Raw genomic sequence first — 9,819 nt, forward strand, 5'->3', positions numbered from 1 at the left:
TAATCAAAAACATCATCCAAATCACAGATGCTGCATTTTATTTGACAAAGGTCAAGTATGTAACAAAACAGATGTTCTCCAGATGTAATAAAACATGTTTGTTTGGTACAAACCCAACAATTGTCACATTATGTTACAACCCACCCAGCTTGCTATGGGAATGGGAAGCAACATGAAAACAGCAAAGTTGGTTAAAGCACAAACATTAATTCATAGGAGTCACAAACACAATGAGGTGAGGCAAAACTACAAAAGAAAGAGTTAACTGGTGCTGTTAAAACAAAGACATGAAACCAAGACCAAAAGAGGACCAAAAACTATTCTTAAAACAAATATCACAAAACAAATCTGAAAGTAAAGCCTCACCATCTAATCCTAAACAGTGAAAACAGAACCCCTAAATCTAGAGTGTCTAACATAAAATTACTGACTTTGAAAGCACAGAATCAGTTTTAGAACTGTGTCCGGCCCAGTCCAGATAGTTTCACTTATAATCTAAACCAAGTTACAAAACAAAAGTTAACAGCAGATTGTTGAGATAATAGTAGACCAGCTTCTTAAGGAAGGCTGGACTACAGGAGCAATGCAATAAAAGCAACAAAAAACATTTTTACACTGAAATTAGCTTGTCTACAAAAAAACCCAAAAGTAACGCTAACAGTAGAAACACTATCACACTTAAGACAAGGAAAGCATCCGATCATAGACGACATCCAGAGGACATTAAACTTGATTCACAGAGTCTCAAAAACATTCTGAATAAGACACATTGTTTTTTTTCTGAAGCCGATGTTGGACGTTGCTCAGGGAGTGATCCATTCTATCTGATCCCTGTTGAGAGTTGCACATGCACAGTACCAGTCAGGCAGCCTACAGTGCTCGTGTAGTAGCACAGAACTGACACTGAGACTGTAACGTGGTTACTTTCTTAAATATCTTTCACTTCTTTGCATCTGAAAAAGGGGAAGAGCCAATCAGAGCTGGAGCTGGTAAATGCCCTCACACGCCCACATTGTAGACCAATGCCAGATGTTAGTGGGCATTAGTGGGGTCTTTGTTCAGTGTGATGGGGTTCAAGATGTTTTGCTGTGAAAATAAAAAACTATACCCACCACAGTGAATGATTATAATTACAGTAAACAACAAGCATGCTGGCATCCAGCTCACTGCCCCATAAAATACTTTAAAGTATTTACATTTGAAGTAATGAAATAAAATGACTTGGTCACTGGGATAATAATGATTTCATGAACTAGAAACAACAACCTGTGCAGCCAAATGGGTTTCCACACTTGTCTGATGAGCCTCTGAATATTTAATCAGTGTGCATTGGTTCAGAAGAGTCTCAGCAGTTGACTCAACTTTGACTACCTATGCTTCAGATACAGTCTTCAGGACTTTTTGTATTTCTGAGTTTCCCTTTGCTGCCTCCTCAAATCTCTTTAACAAGTCTTCAGGTCCCTTTGTTCTAAGCATATTCACAAAGTGTTTCAGTATAGTACACAGTGGTTGGGCGAACTCTATCACACTCTCCTCATGTTTTGGAAACCCATAGACGTATCCTCCAGTGTGCAAACCAAAGACTTTGCACTGAGCATCAAACACTGGACAGCCTGAGGAGCCATGGTACATGAAAGTGTTGTAGGTTGACCTTTTTTCTGCCAATTTCCCACCAATCATGATGTTTTCAATGCCCTGCTCTCTGATGAGGTGACTGATTGAGTGCAGAATGAAAAGACTGTCTCTGTATGGATGTACATTATCATAGACAGCCTGCCCCCTCTTCTCTTTCTCAATGATACATGTGGGATCCATTTTTTTCACTTCTCCTCCCGGATGACCGATAAGACAGGCTTCACCATTCTGAGGCATTGGACCAACGTCCTTCAGGAGCCCTGGTGGTATCTTAATTTTCTCTGTTTGGGTTTTATGTTTGGACACCCTCTGACCCTCAGTGTTGAGCTGAAGTACAGCATAGTCAAGATCATCCTCTTTGAAGCAGATGTAAGAGTTAGCTTGCTGGAAGTAGTAATAGTTTGTGTCTGGCTCAGGATCGTCATAGTCGAAGAGAACAAACACCTCCACACCCTTCTTCAGTGTTTCTCCTTCAACACAATCTTTAAATAGATGTGCGTTAGTCAAGATGAAGTTGTCAAACAACACAAAGCCTGAACCTTCTCGTACATCCTTAACAATCACTTTGCAGACTGACCTTCCCAGTTCCAGCAGCTTCCTCACTCTGTGCACTTCACTAAACGACTTCTGGATCTTACCAAAGTCTTCCTTCCTCAGCTCTACTGCTTTCTGGTAAGAATCACCAGGGAATCTGCTCTGCATCAGTTCTTTCAGAGCTGGAAGCTGCTTACGCAGTATCTCCTCATTGTCAATGCTGCGGTCTACTTTTTTCTTTTCTGCCCTCGCACCTTTTCCTCTCTGATGTGCTTCACTTTGGACAGGTGTTGATCTTGTAAGGCACCCGTTCTGTGGATTATTTGATTCATCTGTGTTTTCCTGCTGTTTTTTATCATTTGATCTCTTCTTCCGTGGAAGACATATCTTGAATTTGTTTCCATTTAAGCCATCAACATTGTCTACAGGTTCAGTGAGGCAGTCAGGATTTTCATTGTCAGACAAAGTGAAGTTACAGAGATCATCACTGAAGCGACCGTCTCTTTGCAGAGCCTCTTCCACCGTCATCCCCTTCTCCCCATAAACACCTAGATACTTGAACTTTTTGACAGCATTACTTCTAAAAAGCTTCTTTGTTTTGGCGTTTTTTCCTCCGACTGTATCAATGTAGAAAACAGAGTATCTGTCTCTTGAATGTATTGCTGTGGCAGGTTGGATTTTGGCATCTTCAACCATTTCAGATTCACATGATATGGTCAGAACCTCACCACGGGGGACACAAGAGGAAGGGAAATGAGTTGCAACGATATAATCACCTCCTTTTCCCATCTGAATGACAAGGTTTTTCTCTGGATAATTCAGCTGTTTGTATTTCTGTTTTGTTTGTATTCCCTCCAGCACTGTGCAAGGTGGATCACAATCAACAGTGTATTTGATGTCTTTGTGGCTGAATTGCACTTTGAAATGATGTCCACGCCCCCCCTGCAGGAAATCAGAGTGAAGAAATAAGTAAGGTTACACATCCTCAAATGTAATAAAAAATGCAGTCTTTTTTGTACATGCAGTGTATCACACCGTAATTCGCCTCCTTCCCTCTTCCATGGCTGTATTACGTTCCCTGTCAAATTTGTAATATAATTGTTTTTAAGATTGGGTCCAAATTTGGTTTAGATGTTTTGCATTTGCAATCTTTCCAAAGGCCATACTTGATTACTATAATGATTTGTGGCAAGTTACATTTACATAATACATCTGACAGCGGTGAAATTATTGACTGATTTTTATTCTATTTAATACGAATAGATTTATGATCAAGTGTGTGTGATCTGAAGGTTGAGAGTGAAAAACTCCATGCTCATGTGGATGACCAGGACAGCACAGGACAGCAGAATATCAGAGTTGTTGGTCTTCTGGAGAAAATTGAAAATGGCCATACCACCACCTTCAAGGAAACTTTCCTGGTGGAGGTCTTAGTGGGAGGACAGCTTCCCTCGTAAACCAGCAGTGGACTGCGCTCACCGTGCCCTCAGACCGCCACAGCCGAACGGGTCTCCACGAGCCATGATTGTACGTCTGCATCATTACCGGACGAAAGAACTAATTCTACATTTATCCTGGGAGTGGGCTGGGCAGCTGACATACCGGGGGACAGAAGATCAGCTTTTACCTGGACCTCAGCATTGACCTGGTTCGAAGGAGAGCTGTTTTCAACCCAGCAAAGAAACAACTTCAGGAGGCTGGTGTGAAATACTCGCTCGCATATCCTGCAACGCTCTGGTTCACACTTAACGGGTCTAAACAAGAGTTCAAGTCACCAAGGGTTGCATCGGGGGCCACAGGAATGATGATATGCCCACGTTGGAGGACTGGTTCCCTTAGGTGGTGGCAGAGCACATTTAGACAGGCTGTTTGATCGCTGAAATGTGTGCGCTGCTGGAGAATATTCCCCCGATCACAATCCATAAGTGGTGCAATGTTCACTGTCTGTGTCGTGTTTGTTGGACTGCCAACGACATTAGACGCATCCCTGCCCATTTCAGTCATTCTTGTTGGTGTATTAGGTTGGAAAATTGAAAATAGATAAATAAAAAAGAGCTTAAGGTAACCACTTACAGTGTACCAGTTTTGGGGATCTGTTTTACTAGTGATTCGTTTTGCACTAAATGCAACTTTGCATCTAAGTTGTGCTAAGTTTCTATCCTTTATTGCTCATATGCTTTTTTTTTTTTACTTCAAGATGATATAAGTTGCCACTCTCAACTTTGGAGTTTGGTAAGGAGTGCTAAGATGCATGTGTTAGGTTCAATGCATCTTAGAAACATTTGTACTATTTTACCATAGTACTCGGCAAGTGCCATTGATTTGTTTTTGGTCAATAACCGTGGAACCTGAAGTGGTCTATATTAGTTAGTTATTTAATGGGACATGTATGATTGTCATAATTTACCGAGTTTTTTACCGTGCAAGGTGAAGCTAAGCATTTGGCCATGCAGGAAGGCTTTAAAGATCTCTCGAAGAGTACCGTGCGAGATATCTGGTGTAGCATTTGTTTCAATAAAGAATTTCATCTGAGTGCTCACACATTTAGTAAAATTAGAGTCTGAGAGTAAAAGAGTGTTCAAGGACCATGCTCTGCACGCAGCGGGTTGCTCAGGCAAAGATAATTCAAAAGAAAGTGGGGTGTGTTTTCTGGATGACCTACAGTGTCAGTGCTGTACTGTGTTGGACAGTGTTGGACAAAAGAGGACTCCCCACTCACCTGGAACCCTAAGTGTGAATTACCTAAGTGTCATCTTTGGATGAACTGTGAATTTAACTTAAATCACCTCAAAATCTAAATATTAATAAATGTATTTATATTTCAGTCAGCTGATGAGGAGAACTCACCTGAGGGCCTGAGGCTCCACCTGGCTGGTTACTCTCCATGGTGATCAAGCTGGTGCTGCGAGGACGTCCTGATAAAATGATGCATTCACAAAACAAACAAATCAGTTGAACAAGCTGAGGCTGATTTATGCATCAGAATGTTCCATCAGCACAATAATACATTTAGTTTAAATGTTTCAAAACATAAACATCAGAAACATTAAAAGATAACGGCAGTCTTAACCAGCAGGACAATTCAGCGTAAGCTTTACATTGATGAGCACGTCATGACATGTCAGAGGTCCAAAAACTGTTTACCTGTACATCGTTCAGCTCACATAACGTGTTCTGTCATTGTCTCATAAGGTTTGGGGAGTGCAGTTTCATCGTGCAGTTTTGTGTGATGCATCTACAAATGTTTTTGTTAAGGTTCCTGTTGTTTAAAGTGGTAAAAACGTCTTCTTTGCCGCTCTAGAAACAGTAGTTGCCAGGGGCACAGCGCAACTTCCTGTGTTGGCTTTTAGCGCCGTGAAGAAGAACTGATTTGTGTTTTTTTTTGTTTTTTTTTTGTCGTGACAAGCCGATATAGAAAATTTCCCCGGGTTTCCTGCCAACAGCTTTTATATTACTGAGATGACTCACCAGAGTATATATGATTGGACTCCACCCGAACCCTCCGAAACCCTCCAACCAACGGATGGTTGAAACCGATAACGTCCCCTGGCCAAATAAGGGCTGATGTCGACTGTCTAAAACAGATATAAAACAATAAAAGTAAAACTCTGTGACACAACCCACAGAAATACGTTCGACAAAGTACAATCTGGGCATCTTACCTTTGATTGCCACCTAACGTTGCAGCGAGATGACATGCAAACGTATTACGGAAGTACAGTTAGTTCCGGGTTCACCAGTCTTCTCATTTCATCCGGTTCAGTCTTTCGACACGCCCACATCCATGACCCAGTGCCGCTCAACAAGTCAAGATTTAGTTTCAACATTTCAACCGTAAACATGTTAATGTGTTAAGCAGTTGGTACAGTTTGAGTCCCATGCAGCAGACAGCGAAGCGGGAAACAAAGTAGATACAGATAAATTCTGTGTTTTCATTGCTTCAGATCATCTAATGTGATATAAACCGTTACTGGTACCCTGTATTTTATGTGTTGCCCTGCCCCACACTTTACATGAACAGAAAGAAAACACGTTTTCTCACTAATGTTCTCGCAACACAGTTGCAACACAGAAAAGCTCTGTTAGAAAAAAAGGGACAAATTGGAAAATGAACGAAGAGGAAAGATGTGTTTTAAAGATTGCTTGTACCCGTCAGCTCTGTTCACGACACACACACCTATTTGCATACCACAAAATGTAACCAACCCACAGCCACGGCGCACAAAGACAAACATGTCCGCTGTGCAAGTGAATGAGTCATTACTTCAAATTAAAAGAAAAAGAAACTCGTGATGAGCTTCGAAACAGAGAAGCAGAGACCTGGGGAGTTTGTGCATGAATAACGTTCTGACACACAGATGAAGTTACAACGTTTAATGAATTAAAAGTCAATTTTAGCAGCAGTCTTGACAAGAGAAAGGTCCAAAAAAAACTTTTTAGAGGGTGGTTACCACAGTTTTGTTGGAATGTGACATTAGTATATATACTTTATTTAAAGCCTTTGTATAGCACATCATCTCTTTACCAGACTTCAAGTAGCTTCTCTCTCAAACATTTTTGTTTGTATTTGCTTGACTCATTATTTAATACTCACATCAGACCGCTGACATCACATGCTTTTCGATTTTACATGGCAGATTATGGAGATTTTATAGTGAACTCAAGTGTAATGGGAAAATATAAATCTTACTGCACCTGCACCAAAGAGACACGGATAAAACTGAACTGGTCAAGACAGTGTTGCAACCCTTTGTCTAGACTGAGAAGAGAAAATGTTGGGAACAATAATATGACTTTATGGGGAAAAAAACAATGACAGGGAACAGATTTTGAAGAGAACCAAACAAGTTTTAATTAGTACTACGATAAAAAAAACAAAAACAAAACCAAAACCAAGAGCTAACTATTCTTAAAATAAACCAAATCTGAAAGTAAAGCCTCACCATCTAATCCTAAACAGTGAAAACAGAATCCCTAAATCTAGAATGTCTAACATAAAATTACTGACCATGAAAGTGCAGAATCAGTTTTAGAGCCAAGTCCGGCCCAGTTCAGTTTCACTTATTGTCTAAACCAAGTCACAAAACAATAGTTAAGGTAGATAGTTGTGATAATAGTAGACCAGCTTCTTAAGGAAGGCTGGACTACAGCAGCAATGCTATAAAAGCAACAAAAACCATGTTTACACTGAAATTAGCTTGTCTACAAAAAACACCAAAAGTAACGCTAACAGTAGAAACACTATCACACTTAAAACAAGGAAAGCATCCGATCATAGACGACATCCAGAGGACATTAAACTTGATTCACAGAGTCTCAATAACATTCTCAATAAGACACATTGTTTTTTCTCTGAAGCCGATGTTGGACGTTGCTCAGGGAGGGATCCATTCTATCTCATCTCTGTTGAGAGTTGCACATGCACAGTACCAGTCAGGCAGCCTACAATGCTCGTGTAGTAGCACAGAACTGACACTGAGACTGTAACGTGGTTACTTTCTTAAATATCTTTCACTTCTTTGTGTCTGAAAAAGGGGAAGAGCCAATCAGAGCTGGTAAATGCCCCCAGATGTTAGTAGGCATTAGAGGGGTTTTTGTTCAGTGTGATGGGGTATGAGATATATATTTTTTTAAATAAAAAACTACACCCACCACAGTGGATGATTATAATTACAGTAAACAACAAGCATGCTGGCATCCAGCTCACCGCCCCTAAAATACACTTAAAAGCATTTACCCTCGCTGTAATTAAATAAAATGACTTATCAAAAATAACCATTTCATGAACTAGAAACATCAACCTGTGCAGCCAGGTGTGCTTCCACACTCGTCCGTGGACTCTCTGAATGTTTAATCAGTGTCCATTGGTTCAGAAGAGTCTCAGCAGTTTCCAGTGTCTGCTGGCTCAACCTCGACTTCCTGTTCTTCAGATACAGACTGAAGGACTTCTTGTAGGTCTGAGTTTTCCTTTGCTGCCTCCTCAAATCTCTTTAACAAGTCTTCATTTCCATGTGCTTTCACAAAGTGTTTCAGTATAGCACACAGTGGTTGGGCGAACTCTATCACACTCTCCTCATGTTTTGGAAACCCATAGACGTATCCTCCAGTGTGCAAACCAAAGACTTTGCACTGAGCATCAAACACTGGAGAGCCTGAGGAGCCATGGTACATGAAAGTGTCGTAGGTTGACCTTTTTTCTTCCAATTTCCCACCAGTCATTATGTTTTCAATGCCTCGCTCTCTGATGAGGTGACTGATTGAGTGCAGAACGAAAAGACTGTCTCTGTATGGATGTAAATGATCATCGACAGCCTGCCCCCTCTTCTCTTTCTCAATGATACATGTGGGATCCATTTTTTTTATTTCTCCTCTTGGATGACCGATAAGACAGGCTTCACCATTCTGAGGCATTGGACCAACGTATTTCAGGAGCCCTGGTGGTATCTTAATTTTCTCTGTTTGGGTTTTATGGTTGGACACCCTCTGACCCTCAGTGTTGAGCTCAAGTACAGCATAGTCAAGATCATCCTCTTTGAAGCAGATGTAAGAGTTAGCTAGCTGGAAGGAGTAAAAGTCTGTGTCTGGCTGAGGATTGTCATAGTTGAAGAGAGCAGACACCTCCACACCCTCCTTCAGTGTTTCTCCTTCAACACAACCTTCAAATAGATGTGCGTTAGTCAAGATGAAGTTGTCAAACAGCACAAAGCCTGTGCCCTCACGTACATCCTTAACAATCACTTTGCAGACTGACCTTCCCAGTTCCAGCAGCTTCCTCACTCTGTGCACTTCACTGAATGACTGTTGGATCTTTCCAAAGTTTTCCTTCCTCAGCTCTACTGCTTTCTGGTAAGAATCGCCAGGGAATCTGCTCTGCATCAATTCTTTCAGAGCTGGAAACTGATTACACTCACCAGTGTCACCACTGTTGCTACTCTCTTTCACTGCTGCCCTGACACTGTTTCCTCTCTGATGTACTACATTTAGGACCGATGTTGATCTTGTAAGGCGCCTGTTCTGTGGATTACTTGATGCACCTGTGATTGCCTGCTGTTTTTTATCATTTGCTGTCTTGTTCAGTGGAAGACATATCTTGAATTTTTTTTCATTTAAACTGTCAACATCGTCTTTACATTCAGTGAGGCACTTTGGATTGTCATTGTCAGACAAAGTGAAGTTGCAGAGATCACTGAAGCGACCGTCTCTTTTCAGAGCCTCTTCCACCGTCATCCCCTTCTCCCCATAAACACAAAGATACTTGAACTTTTTGACAGCATTATTTCGAAAAAGCTTCTTTGTTTTGGCGTTTTTTCCTCCGACTGTATCAATGTAGAAAACAGAATATCTGTCTATAGAATGTTTTGCTATGGCAGGTTGGTTTTTGGCATCTTCGACCGTTTCAGACTCAGGTGATATGGTCAGAACCTCACCACGGGGGACACAAGAGGAAGGGAAATGAGTTGCAACAATACAATCATCTACTTTTCCCATCTGAATGACAAAGTTTATATCTGGACTATTCAGCTGTTTGTATTTCTGTTTTGTTTGTATTCCCTCCAGCACTGTGCAATGTTGATCACAACCAACAGTGTATTCGATGTCTTTGTGGCTGAATTTCACTTTGAATTGATGTCCACGCCCGCCCTGCAGGAA

At 41.1% G+C, this 9,819-nt stretch overlaps 2 protein-coding genes across 2 annotated transcripts; both read right to left on the bottom strand.

The window, feature by feature from the left end:
• Positions 1–198: 198 nt before the first annotated feature.
• LOC119027457 (protein FAM111A-like) lies at positions 199–5,868 on the bottom strand. The gene is made up of 4 exons (XM_037112664.1): positions 5,832–5,868; positions 5,638–5,744; positions 5,017–5,084; positions 199–3,111 (listed from the first exon to the last, which is right to left on the bottom strand). Exons 3-4 carry the CDS (start codon positions 5,053–5,055, stop codon positions 1,372–1,374), a joined length of 1,779 nt encoding a protein of 592 aa, XP_036968559.1. The 5' UTR covers positions 5,056–5,084; positions 5,638–5,744; positions 5,832–5,868; the 3' UTR covers positions 199–1,371.
• A 660-nt stretch (positions 5,869–6,528) lies between these two features.
• Positions 6,529–9,819, bottom strand: LOC119027730 (protein FAM111A-like; the record flags this gene model as incomplete). The annotated part of the gene is made up of 1 exon (XM_037113160.1): positions 6,529–9,819. A coding segment is annotated over one exon (1,770 nt), but the record flags the coding sequence as incomplete, so codon positions are not given.

This window comes from Acanthopagrus latus, chromosome 10, assembly GCF_904848185.1.
Source record: "Acanthopagrus latus isolate v.2019 chromosome 10, fAcaLat1.1, whole genome shotgun sequence".
In the NCBI taxonomy this organism is placed as follows: Eukaryota; Metazoa; Chordata; class Actinopteri; order Spariformes; family Sparidae; genus Acanthopagrus; species Acanthopagrus latus.

What these genes read in the sequence shown, in the direction of transcription:
- LOC119027457 (XM_037112664.1), bottom strand. Translation starts at nt 5,055, where the DNA reads ATGGAGAGTAACCAGCCAGGTGGAGCCTCAGGCCCTCAG. An exon ending in GTGGAGCCTCAGGCCCTCAG is followed by an intron (nt 3,112 to 5,016) that starts GTGAGTTCTCCT and finishes GATTTCCTGCAG; the next exon opens with GGGGGGCGTGGACATCATTT.